The sequence below is a fragment of the Carassius carassius genome, chromosome 38 (genome assembly GCF_963082965.1).
Source record: "Carassius carassius chromosome 38, fCarCar2.1, whole genome shotgun sequence".
Lineage (NCBI taxonomy): Eukaryota > Metazoa > Chordata > Actinopteri > Cypriniformes > Cyprinidae > Carassius > Carassius carassius.
The window spans coordinates 5,400,919-5,414,258 of record NC_081792.1 but is presented as its reverse complement, the minus strand read 5'-3'; the positions used below and the strand labels follow the sequence as shown (position 1 = coordinate 5,414,258).

At 38.1% G+C, this 13,340-nt stretch overlaps 1 protein-coding gene across 26 annotated transcripts in view; it reads left to right on the top strand.

The window, feature by feature from the left end:
- Positions 1 to 428: 428 nt before the first annotated feature.
- Positions 429 to 13,340, top strand: part of LOC132119176 (gastrula zinc finger protein XlCGF46.1-like) — a 30,906-nt gene continuing 17,994 nt past the window's right edge. For 7 of the 26 annotated variants that reach the window (XR_009426135.1, XM_059528967.1, XM_059528963.1 and 4 more), the window contains exons 1-10: positions 429 to 585; positions 2,316 to 2,470; positions 2,632 to 2,823; positions 3,081 to 3,227; positions 4,041 to 4,164; positions 4,256 to 4,339; positions 8,153 to 8,236; positions 9,152 to 9,235; positions 11,607 to 11,690; positions 12,165 to 12,248. Coding sequence is in view for 25 of the 26 variants with exons in the window: in XM_059528967.1 (XP_059384950.1) it covers positions 2,426 to 2,470; positions 2,632 to 2,823; positions 3,081 to 3,227; positions 4,041 to 4,164; positions 4,256 to 4,339; positions 8,153 to 8,236; positions 9,152 to 9,235; positions 11,607 to 11,690; positions 12,165 to 12,248 (928 nt within the window). In the remaining variant the exon portion in view is untranslated. The remainder of the gene's footprint in view (positions 586 to 2,315; positions 2,471 to 2,631; positions 2,824 to 3,080; positions 3,228 to 4,040; positions 4,165 to 4,255; positions 4,340 to 8,152; positions 8,237 to 9,151; positions 9,236 to 11,606; positions 11,691 to 12,164; positions 12,249 to 13,340) is intronic. The other 19 variants (XM_059528974.1, XM_059528968.1, XM_059528962.1 and 16 more) reach the window with 12 other exon arrangements.

The following is a 13,340-nucleotide window of genomic DNA, read 5'->3' as shown; positions in this document are numbered from 1 at the left end:
TAATATGCTCCTTTTTAAGAGTATAGGTGCACCTTTGAGGTTACTGCCCCAGTAAAGGGCTAAAATACTATTAAAAAAAGGCAGATTAAATGAAATAAGTAATAATAGCATTTAGATTAAAAATATAAAAAGTTTGTATAATTACTGTTTATATTATTTTAATAATTTAAAGGATCTGTTTAGTTTAGAGGTATCGGTATCTATATCGACGATACTGGGCTTGAAAATATCGGTATCGGATCGAAAATAAAATAAGAGTTTTTTTTTGTTTGTTTTTTTTATTTTATTTCTACAACAAAGAAATACAAAATATACAGTAAAAATAAATGAAATTAATTAACAGAAAAAAGAACAGGTATGAGATCATCATATGAATATCATAGAAGTTTCACAAAGAGACTTAGTGCGTTTTGCTTTACTGTTTTTCAACCCAAGTAGTCTACCTGTGTTGCTATTTTGCTCATGAACACTTTTAGTGACGTTGCAGCAAGTGTGCGCGTTCTCGTGGAGCTTTTCCGGTGGCGTTTCCTGTGTTTGTAAACTGACTTGAGTGGGAATAAAAGAGCGAAATAGAGCAGAACTAAGGTAAGATGTATGCGCACTACGCGTAGTGCTTCAATAGAAACGATTATTACTGCTCTTTTATCTTTCGGAATGATGTGCTTTGGTGCGCCTTTAGAGGCCTCGAGAGATAACCGTTAGGGATTTGATAATAGAAAGCCATATATGCACGAAACACACATGGACGCGTTTAAAATAAACTCCAGATACTGATGCGAGACAAGCGGTTACATGTTTAATAGGGTTTGAAATAACGAAGCTCGACTGAATGAAGGGGTTGTAAGATGAGGATTGATGGCTCGCGAGCGCGCTAGGATGCTTTCTTCATGCGTGCTGTGTAGAAGTTATCCTTTCATCTGCCTACATTTATTTCAGCGTGCATGAATGTATTCGGTGTCTGCTGTTAAACGCATAATTGAAGTCCTCTGCCTCTTGCAGTACTCGTTTTTTTTTAAAGCCTGGAGTCCACAAGCAGCACACTTTGTGGGTGTCTCCCATTAGCTAACTGTTAACACACTTCATTACATGGTGTGGATTTGTCGGATGAATGAAGAAGGCTGAGAGAAACAGATCTAAAACTTCATATGCTAATATATGCCTTGATTGATGTACTAGACAAACAGTCTTTGACTTAAAATACTACAAAGATGTCTTTTTTTGATTTTTTTAATTTGTTTATAACAATCTAATATACTTGTATGGGACTTACTTTCGTATACTACTAGAAACAGATATTTAACATTTTAGAAAGCTGAGGTTACTAAAGCAATGATCCAGGAGAGCACTAAGCATGAATTTGGGAAAATCACTGTTGCATGGATTGTTGAACAACAATATAAGAAACTATTTGTCAACAAATCGTGACATTTTATTAATTTTACTAATTGTTGAGTTGTTTTTCCACTAGTTACAGATGCCTAGCAGTTTAGCGAAACAATTGAATGTGCAGTCCAGGTGTGTGTTCATTAGCACAAGTCAAAATGTCCATTTGGTAATTTTTGCATTAAAGTCAAAGAATACACTGGTATTTATCAAAATATTTAGCGTATGCGTAGCCTTTCAAAGTGTAGTCCATTTGATTTAATGTGCAAAAACATTTGGTCCATGCGCATAAACTCGTAAGTGTGTCCAGTGTCTGAGCTTCTTCTCAGTTGTCGATAGATGTGTTGGTATCTTTTAACTTCTTTGAACAAGCACTTGAAAAGTGAACATCTACAGTTGCTATCAAGGATTTTGTTGTTGTCACTGTTTGGTCACATCTTCAACCGAAACAACGGTCTGTTAATCTTACCAACTTTTTCCCGACAAATCTAGTGATTATTTGAGTCAATATTTTGGTAAACTTACAGATGAACAAGTATCATAATTATTCAAATTGCCCAGGTTTCTCAAGAATGCACCAGAACTTTACAGGTTTCACTTGGCTTAGTAAATTAATAAAAAAAAATCTAAACACAACCGTATTAAGCACAAAATATGGACCGAGGAGTCGGTTTTTGGGATAAAGTCTAATTTGCACTATGCCTAGGAGCCAGAGCTGCTGTCAAATTGGCATGAATGTATTCCGTGAGACACACTTTGAACACAAATTGACACATTTATGTAATCAACATCATCTAATATATACGTCCTTCCTCCAGTGGATGAGAGCCTGTAATTGTTGTTACCCACCCTGATCAGTCTTACAACACTTGCTGTATTTCCTTTGTGGATGTCTCATGTTTCTACTCTAATTCATCTTTGTATCCGCAAAGAAAAGACATTGCTGCCCCATGATAGAGTCCGCTGAGACTTGTGTGACACTTGGTCCAAACTGACGTCTCATCTGCACATCTCGCCTGTCTCTCAACCGCTGTCCTCCACCATGTCACACATACCCGGCAGCTCGGTCCGGGACCACATGAAATGGGTTAGTTCTCCACACGTCTCACGCTTCAGGACATCTTATTTTCCTCTCTTGGGTTATTAGATTTTGGATTTTCGCTTTAAATCTTGATCCAAATCCCTAAGTGTTTACACTTGCACCAACAACAGCTCTTGTATTCTTTGTCTTGATGTTGTTTTGTAAAGGCAGGGCTGTTGGGATGTGAAGCGGTGCTGTCCAGCATGGCTCTGATGCAGGCCAGCTCCATCGCCGCTCCTAAGAAAATGATGTCGCCGTTGGGTCCGGCTTCAGGCCACGGTTCAGCTCCGAGGGATGCTCAGGACCGTGGGACGCAAGGACACATGGTCTTACCAACGAGCATGACCTGCCCTCCACTGGTTAGGAGACACCTCCAAGCTATAGATTACGGAGTAGAGTTGCAAATTAGTTATTTTGGTTAAATTGGTTATTTTTTGCCATCGGAAAAAAACAAAACAATTTTCAAGAAACGGCCAAAGACACGTCTTGCATATTGTAAAAATCGGCTCTTAACAGCACTTGTTGTCCATCTTTATTGTTAACCTTCATTTGTAAGTTGCTTTGGATAAAATCATTTATTGTGTACATCTCAGTTTACGTGTTTGTGTGTCTGTAGCTTCTGCGGAAGGAGGCTGATTTTACAGCTTCCCGACTGCTGGATGGGAAGGAAGTGAGACCCGATGAAGACATGCAGCTGAAGAAAAAGAACAGGAAGTCAGGAACACCCTCAAAAGTGAGAGAGCAGGAGGGGCAAGCGGGGAAGGTCAGTGTGTGGGGGTAAAGTTTGTCTGAATACACTGCTTTCTGGGAGACATTTTCAGTGTTATTCAGTCGTGTGAGAGGTTTAAAGATGAATATATATATATATAATTTCTTCAAATGTGACATTACAAGCATTTCTCCGGGCTGTTCCTGTATGGTAATGGTGTGTTTGTGGTGTCGTGGGGGAGGAGGTGGCTGGTTTTGGTCGGGGGGTGGGGTGCTCTGTAAAGGGAGGGGAACGCTGTAGCACAATAACTGTTATTGTGTCTCCACAGCACCGGTGCCTGTCTGCTGGGATTTAAAGGGCTGGGATTTTTAGGAATGAAGCATATCTGCTTCTTTTGAAGTGTGGTACTTGGCTAGTTAGTTTAAGTTTAGGGTCCTTTGTGTGTTGTTTTTTCTTTTTTCGTGCGAGTCCTGTCTATATATGTCTTTTTATACTCTGTGCATTTAAAGGAATAGTTCACCAAAAAAAGGAAATTGTGTCATTTATTCACTGTCATGTTATTCCAAACCTGTATCCATTTGTCTTTATTTTGCAGAACATATATTAAGTGTGTGTGTGTGTTTTTCCCATTTAATAAAAGTTAATGTGGTTCAGTTTTCTTTTGGGCCCCTCTGGCTTTTATGAAATGTGCTCTTTTGTGTTCTGCAGAATAAAGAAGGTTATACAGCATTGCCGTGTGTAAATTTGGAATTTATATTTGGATAATTTTTCTGATTATTTCGTTTTCTTCTGTGTCCTTGCAAATTCCAATCCCTTGGAAAGAGCGATCAGTATAATTAAAATGTCTTCCATTTATTTTCCTGATAGGCGGTTGTGGATGAAAATGGAAATTGTCCACTTTCAAAAGTGCAGAAGAACTTTATCTGTGATCACTGTTACGGAGCGTTCAGGAGCGGATACCACCTGAAGAGACACATTCTCATTCATACTGGTATGAATATCTGTATATTGCTCATGTTTGATTGTGGTGATGTGGTAATGCGTTTCACTGTTTAACACTTGAGTGTCTGCCTTTATCACAGGAGAAAAGCCGTTTGCTTGTGCTGTGTGTGACATGAGATTTATTCAGCGTTACCACTTGGAGCGACACAGCCTCACTCACACTGGTACGACTTGTTCCTCTGCATTTTGATTTGAAACCATAATAGTTACCTTCGTATTTGTCATTTGATAAATGTAAATAATGTGCTTTTAGAGGTAAGATAGTTTATTTGTATGCGAGTGATGAATTGTTGGACTCATAAGCTGCATTAGAATATTTATTTATTTTGTTTAAAATTGAACTAAATTCCATCATTTGGATATAATAATATGAAAATAGTTTTTTGAATTCATGTTCCTGCCTTCCCCTGATTCAATACAATAAGCATTTAATATTAATTTAAACTGAGCTGTCAGGTCAGGAGACACTTAAGGCTGTTTTATACTTCGGCGTCGAACCAACGCCGTAGCCTACGCATAGATCCACATCCTAAAGCGTAGCCTGATGTGCACCTCTCCAAAAATCGAACAGCGTGTCAATTCTGTGCGGACCGCAAGCGCTGTGATTGGTCTGCTAGAACCCCTCCCACTCTATGTACTTGAGTTTTGTGTGTTTATGTGCACTTTAATATATTTTAATGTTACACTTTCTTATATAAAATGAAACAAAGCAAAGAACAAGTGTCTTATCATTTATTATACCATATAGCATTATACATCAGTTGATCTGCCCTGTTACAAGCCCTAGTGGAAATGGAAAGAATGCCATCTTCTCCTGTTTTGCTGTTGTCTCCTTTTGTAGGTTTTTTTTTTTTTTTTTAATTTAAACAAACAAGTCAACATAAAAACAACGTAACACCCCCCCCCCCCCCCCCCCCCCCCACACACACACCTTCTACCCTGCTGTCTCTTTACAATGGGGAGTAAACTAATAGAGCTAACAGAAAAAGTCACAGTGACCATGGAACATACATTTCCGTGAGAAGTAAAAAAACAAAGAAAAAACATCCATTTCCAAGTCCAAGTCATTGTTCTGTGTAATATATTTGGAGATCTTCTCAGCAGCTATAGTCCAGGACTGTAATGTAGAAAGTTGTACCATATTCACCCGGGCAGTGGATATTTCACTGGAGGGAGCCAGTGTTGAGCTAACAATTTTTTGGCAGATGTCAACCCCGGCAAGCCAAATCATTTTTTGGCCAAATCATTTTTTGGCAACTTAGAAGAGCTCAATGTAGAATCGTCATTCAAAAGTAATACAGCAGGGTTCACCAGTACTCATACATTTTTGATAAGACAGTACATACTGCATTTCAACAAATTTTGACCTTATCACATTCCCACATCATGTGAAAAAAGGTTCCAAGTTGTTGATCAGAACAGTTATTGCATAAGGAATGTCTACTTCAGTAGTTTTAAATGATTTGATGTTTATTTGCTGCCGTCACTGCTATAATGCTAGAAGTATAAATGAAAGCTGGTGCTACAGCGTAGGTCCGACGCAGAAGTATAAATCAGCCTTAACTGCTCCACAAGTGACGTGTCATTTTTGTTACAGCCACAGATGGCAATAGAGAGGCCAAAGTTCTGTAGTGCAATTTTTATATCAAGTCTTCTCCCTGTTCACTTACTGTTTGCACCTTAGTTAAATGACTTAATGTTTGCCTTCAGCTTGTTTCCCAGTGGTGATCGGACACATTTGATCAAAAGCCAAGTTCACACTACACGACTTTAAATGTTAGCAGATCGCTGGGCTGTTCCGTCTTGATGTCGTTGTGGTGTGACGCATAATAACATTTGAAACAGGAGTTGTTTATTTGAAAATGAATGTGGGAAAGGAATTGGCGAGCGTCGTTGTGTAGCTCACACAAAGTCATGTCACCTTTATTTGTGTAGCGCTTTATACAATACTGATTGTGTCAAAGCAGCTTTACAGAGTCATACAGGAAAAAAGTTCGTCAATAACCCAGAAAAACAATAACAGAGTCACTTTTCCAGATAAAGTCAGTTCATTGATGATTCAGTGATGTCATCATCCAGTTCAGCTCTCTTCCAATAGTGTCTGTGCAATCAGTCTTGTGTCACCATCTAAGCAAGCCAAAGGCGACAGTGACAAAACTCCATCGGTGACAGAAATTGAGATAAAACCTTGGGAGAAACCAGGCTCAGTCGGGGAGGCAGTTCTCCTTGGGCTAGACAAAACCAGCATTGCGTGGACATAAAAGCACTGATCACCCACTGATTTGCCCCCGATCACAGCCGGACCTGTCGAAACTCGTTGATTTATAAATCAGGCTTAAAATCCTGTAGTGTGAACTTGGCTAATGTTTCATGAACTGCGTAAATCCTAACTAATTCTGTTACATTATGTACATCTGTACATTATTCTTAAGTAAAGCACTAAAGCAAAAATCATGCACTGTGTCTTGAATCAGTGAAACCCTTGTGGGTGTATGAAGCTTAAAGGGTTAGTTCACCCAATAATCTAAATGATGTCATTAATAACTCACCCTCATGTTGTTCCAAACCAGTAAGACCTCTGTTCATCTTCAGAACACAGTTTAAGATATTTTAGATTTAGTCCGAGAGCTCTCAGTCCCTCCATTGAAGCTGTGTGTATGGTATACTGTCCATGTCCAGAAAGGTAAGAAACACATCATCAAAGTAGTCCATGTGACATCAGAGGGTCAGTTAGAATAATTTGAAGCATCGAAAATACATTTTGGTCCAAAAATAGCAAAAACTATGACTTTATTCAGCATTGTCTCCTCTTCTGTGTCTGTTGTGAGAGAGTTCAAAACAAAGCAGTTTGTGATATCCGGTTCACAAACAAAAGACTCGTTCTCGAGTCCAGAAGCGGTTTCATCTGTCATCATCAGATCACCAGTAGTTCTTTCGGACAGTTCGATTTAATAAACCGGTTGAAGAAAACGGTTCACCGGTTCTTTTGTGCTTGGCGTCATTGGCGATGATTGCCCTTGATTCAAGCCTTCGGTTTACCCGCGCTCATAACACTAGCACAGAATCAGTTCAGAATCAATCACTAAAAGATTCAGTTCAGTTCAGACGCTCTGTGTGTCGGTCTGCTTCACGCTGAATCACACATGCGCAGTATCATCAGCTCCTCGGTTCTTCTTATCTGGCTCGGCTCGGTGTTCATCTTCAGTTCTCTCTTCACAGCAGTTCAGTCAGTGTACTGTTTGAGTAAATTAATTACTCCGGGATATTGGTTTGTTTGAACTCAGAGGGAGTGTCAGCCACATTAAAAAAGTTAACAGCTTAAGTCATTTGTGGATTAATGCGTATTGGAGACGCGAACCATTTAAAACGATTCAGTTCGATTTGGTGAACTGGTTCAAAAGATCTGGTTACATCGAATGATTCGTTCACGAACCGGATATCACTAAACTGCTTTGTTTTGAACTCTCTCACAACAGACACGAAAGAGAAGACAATGATGAATAAAGTCGTAGTTTTTGCTATTTTTGGACCAAAATGTATTTTCAATGCTTCAAAATATTCTAACTCACCCTCTGATGTCACATGGACTACTTTGATGATGTTTTTCTTACCTTTCTGGACATGGACAGTATATCGTACACACAGCTTCAATGGAGGGACAGAGAGCGGAGGTCTTACTGGTTTGGAACGACATGAGGGTGAGTTATTAATTACCGTATTTTATAAGTCTTTTTTTCATAGTTTGGCTGGTCCTGCGACTTATAGTCAGGTGCGACTTATTTATCAAAATAAATTTGACTTGAACCAAGAGAAAACATTACCGTCTACAGCCGCGAGAGGGCACTCTATGCTGCTCAGTGCTCCTCTAGTCTACACTGAAAACATAGAGCGCCTCTCGCGGCTGTAGACGGTAATGTTTTGAGCAAGGTTTTGATTCTGTGTAGACGATCATTGAATTTGCCACTCTGTGCATTTAGGAGTGAAGCCGTTTGCTTGTTCAGTGTGTGACATGCGGTTTTTCCAACGCTACCACTTGGAGAGGCACAGCCTCACTCATACGGGTACGTGTCGTTACATTGGACAATCCTTCAGTATTTACTTTTTACACATTAGCACTCTTTAAAAATGTTAAAGCAAAGTTTTATGAAACCAGCATCATCTTTATTTACATGAACTATAATAGATATCAAAGTGTTGCACAATTTTTTCTTTTTTTTAGAGGTTGTTTTCGATATACATGACCCTGTCTGTGAAATCCAGACTAAAGTTTCAAAATCTATTTATGCGATAACAAGCATCAACGTTTGATTTCAAACAATAATTTCATTATGATTTCAATCTTGTGTTACAGATATAAAGTTTTATTTTTTATTTCTTTTTCACAGAAAGTTCTACATCTTTATGAAGGATGATTTTATGTAGAAGAAAAATGACTTTAGCTGGGTTTTAACAGGCAGGGTCACATATGGTAAAAAATAGTGTGCTCTCATTAGTCTTTTTAATTCTACAAACCCCAAAAATGGATACTCATAAACAGAGTTACAGATCATAGTGCGTCTACACAGAACAGAAACCTTTATTTTATTTGTTTTTTAAGGTCCCTTCACACCAATAAGAATGACACGAGTCTAAAATACCTGCTCTTTTGCACTAAAGAGCTATTCACTCCATGTTTTAAATGTCTCTCTCTTTTTTTTAAGCATTTGAGCAATTAGAAAGTTGACCCAGCCTCCAAAAAAAAAAAAAAAAATTGAAATCATGCTAAGAATACAGTACTTCTTCTAGGCTTTTAGACTCGTTTGAAATGTCAGAATAACTTTTAGATCAATATTAATATCCATTTAAACAGATGTATGCTAGCAGTACTAGTTAGTAGAAGTACTAGTTGGCACAATTGCTGTACTTTTGAGTAAGCTGTCATATGATGTGCAGAACTACAATTTGAAGAGTTTATTGATATTTTGTTCTGCATTTAGGGGTCAAACCATATGCTTGCACCATGTGTGACATGAGATTTTTCCAAAGATACCACCTTCAGCGACACAGCCTCATTCATACGGGTACAAGTCATCTCTACCCACTGCGCTGCTGCAACTTTCTGCATTGCTTTTGTTCGTTTGACTGACATTTTCGAACCATGCGGTGTTATGCTCACTCTGTAGCTTCTTTCTGCTTTTGCTGAGCATTCCTGCACGTTGTTATGCATATGAACCTTGTTGGCTTTTTAGCATGCTAGATGTATTCCTGGACCACAAAACCAGTCTTAAGTCTCTGGGGGGTATATTTGTAGCAATAGCCAAAAATCTTCCATGAAGATATTTTGTACAATATTAAAAAATTTTTGCACCCTCAGATTCCAGATTTTCAAATAGTTGTATCTCATGTATCTATCCTAATAAACCATACATCAATGGAACCTTATTTATTCATCTTTCAGGTTTTGTATGAATCAGTTTCGAACAATTGACTCTTATGACTGGTGTTGTGGTCCATGGTCATAGATATCGTCTGCATGACGTTTACTTTGTCTGTGAGGCAATCACAAGTCCCTGTTGAAGCTTCATATTTAATATTCAGAAAAAATGCTTTTCTCTTTCACCTCTATCTTTGAAAGGAGCCCTGCTTATCTTTGTTCTAACAGGAAATTTTATTGAAAAAAATATGTCATTGTGGTTGGCTTTTGAGGAGTACTGCAGATAATCTTAAATTCTGAAGGTGCCCGCAAAGTATGGCTCCCTTCATCATCTTAATGAAGAATGACAACTTCCTTAGTTTTCCTCCCAAAATTCCACTGATTATTTTACCATGCATTCAAAATCTCAGTCTCTAACCTGACAATCATGGTTCATGCAAAAATCCCATAAGCTCGTTTACAGATTTCATACCTTTACATTTTAAATGGTGCAAACAGTTTATCCTCTAGTTGTTAGTAAGTAATATTTTCTGGACCCCACTTTATTGACTAGCCAAATTAGGCCTTGCCAATATATTTATCCTTGTGACAACATTAAATGTAAACCCCAACAGATAGATGTATTTATTATTAATATTTTTTTTTGTGTGTGTATTCTAGAGCTGCATGATTAATCGTTACAAGATCGCAATCTCAGTTCAAACTCCCAGGCGATCTAATTTCACAATGACACAGAAAATTCACTATGTCTAAAATTCACTTTTCACAAAATCAAATCTGCATTCGAGCTGCTGCTGACAAAGAGAGAGCAGTTATCATGTTTAGGTATGAAACAGCTTCACAAACAATCTTGTATTATTTCTGGCTAACAGTCATCCATATTATCACTGAAGTAATGAAATAAAAGTATATAGTTAGGAGGATATAAATAGTGATGTCTATGGCATAGCGATCAAAACAGAGCAAATCACCTTTTGAAAGTAATTGGTGCTTGGTATTTGTATATGTATTTGTCATTGAGTCATTAATTCAAGAGATTCCTTCAAAACTGCTGATTCATCAGTAATGAAACAAGTTAAGTAAGTGTGAGTCATTGAATCTTTCATTATTATTATTATTATTATTATTTAAATAATTCAACATTTTAAATGTACTACAGATATTAATATTTTGTCACAGCCTCTAGTAAATTACACATTATTTAGTTTATTTCAGAATTATGGTAAAATCGTTATCTCTATTTGACAAAAAATAGTTATCCTGATTCCCAGATAATAATGTAGCTCTAGTGTATACTATGGTCTTCAAATATTTGTGGACGCGGTCCTACACCAGAGACACAGAAACAAGGAGGAAGAAGATAAACACAGAGATCCAGGAGGACTAAGGCTGAGTGCTATGACAAGAAGTGTTAGTCAATAGAGATTTTGCTGTATTGTTTATATTACGATAGGTAAAATTACCTGTGCAGTGCATATAGGACTTCTTAAAGTTGTTGACAAAGCATGTGTGCACACTCATCTCTCAGACAGCGTGCGAGTACTGAATTGAGTTAGCTTTCACAGCTTAGGTCAAATTCACACAAAATTGTCAATCAAAATGCCCATTTTGGCAAGTATAACTGAAAACGGGTGGAAAATTTAAAGAAGTAGTTCATGCTAAATTATCACTTTAAAGCACAGTTTGTGTCATTTGTATCTTCGATTTAGTGTATTAGACATATTGTTTGCAATGTTTAAAAGAATCTTTTACTTGTTGAATATCCTATTTCCCTTGGAAATATGTCAGATTTTGGAAGACGTTTCATGCTAACCTTTGGAATCGGTGTTAGTAGCTGCTAGCCATTATTAGCACAGTGCCCTATTAAGCTGTGCAGCCACCTTTCACATGCTTTTTATGTGCTTGCAAACATCTCTTGCACTCTGTTCTCGTGAAGCATGCCATTTTAGCAATATCTATCAACAATATGCTCATATACATGGTTTAAATCTTATGCATAATTTGCTTTGGTCATCTAGGGGTGAAGCCGTATGCTTGCTCCATGTGTGACAGGCGTTTTTTCCAACGTTACCACCTGCAGAGACACAGCCTCACACATACGGGTGAGCCGTCTCTCCTTACCCTTTACATTGCTCTACTTGACTACACCAATGCACAGATTAGCACTGTTGCCAACCTGTCAGTGTCTGTCACTATATTGTGTTCATTTATTTATTTATTTATTTTGGACCGTTACCTTGGCAATGAAGATGGGTTTTTAAAACCTACTTGAAACTTGGTTTCTACACTCACAAGATTATAAACGGGGAATTGCGAACATAGAGAAACCTTTAAATATTCCCTCAAATGTTTCTGGCTCAGTATTATTAAACAGTTGGCAGCAATGCTTTAATACCTAGTACACATAGCTTTTTGTAGTTCATGCCAACAAAGACAAGCAAGGAAAACCGTTTTCAAACATATGCTTGACTGCAACAAACTCGAGTTTGGGCATAGTTGCAGATAATGTAATGGGGTGTTAGACATACTGAAAGTTTTTATTCATCAAAATTAACATTTTAGTACTCTGTGTTTAGGAGTGAAGCCGTATGCTTGTTCCATGTGTGACATGAGGTTTTTTCAGCGTTACCACCTGCAGAGACACAGCCTCACCCATACGGGTATGAGTCCAAGGGGGCAATGCACATTTAAGCATATCAAACACTTAAGTTTGCAGCATTTATTATATGGCAGTCACACCTTCCATGAGTCGCCATGTGCATTTTGGCTTTTTTGTGTGACCAAAGGGGTAAACACAAATTATTCTTTCTCCTCTGAGTTGCACCCATTTTATTTAATTTTGTCAACAGTGTCATCTCCAATGACACAGTCTCAGCCACACGGGTGTGTGTGTCATGACTGGCCCATTCTCAGGGAACTGTGCCATATCCCAGCACAGAAATTCTCTTTTGGTTGTTTGTTTGTTTGTTCAAAGAGGTTACTGTTGAAAGTAACTGCATCCTAGAAATGATATTTTCCCACCTTAGCCCATAAGTGTAGGGCATTGAGGGACACCTTGGTAGGTACATCCCCACAATATTCAGTTTACTAGTCAACCAATGTGTGTTTTTTATTATTAGTTCTTAACTATGTGCTTACATTAATGTGGTAAGGTTAGGTTTAAAGGTGCATTAAGTGATTTCTGAGGTACTCTGTCGATATTTAAAGTCAACACCCAAACAAACACACCGCTAGCAAAAAGAAACACATCCCTGTCTTCATTGCTCCAACCCCAAATTCATGAAGATGCTTTGCTACACAAACAAACATAATTATTATTTTTCCCCAGAACGCACAGAGAAAAGACAACTAGCAAATATTTTAATTTTCAACATGGTTTCTCAGAAATCACTTACTGTACTTTTTTAAGTTTGGATAAAGGGGTATGGGTAGTGTCAGCAGCAGTGTTTTTTTTTTTTTTTTTTTTTTTGCAGTGATGGAAAAATCTATTGCAACATGTAACTTTAATTCCCACCCATGTCCAATTGGTGATGAGTGCACTATTATATAGTATTGTCAGTTCTCCAGCAGTTCAATTCCAGGCTGCAGTCAGATTGTGCAGAGGACGCATCCGTTTCCCTAGGTCTTGTCCCGGTGGCCATCTAGGAGACAAAGTCTTTACTGTGGATCTGTCCTGGGTCTCATCTAGTTGTCTTTCAGGGCTGTAGAGGTCCTTTCTAGGTGCTGATCCACCATCTGATCCGGATACAGAT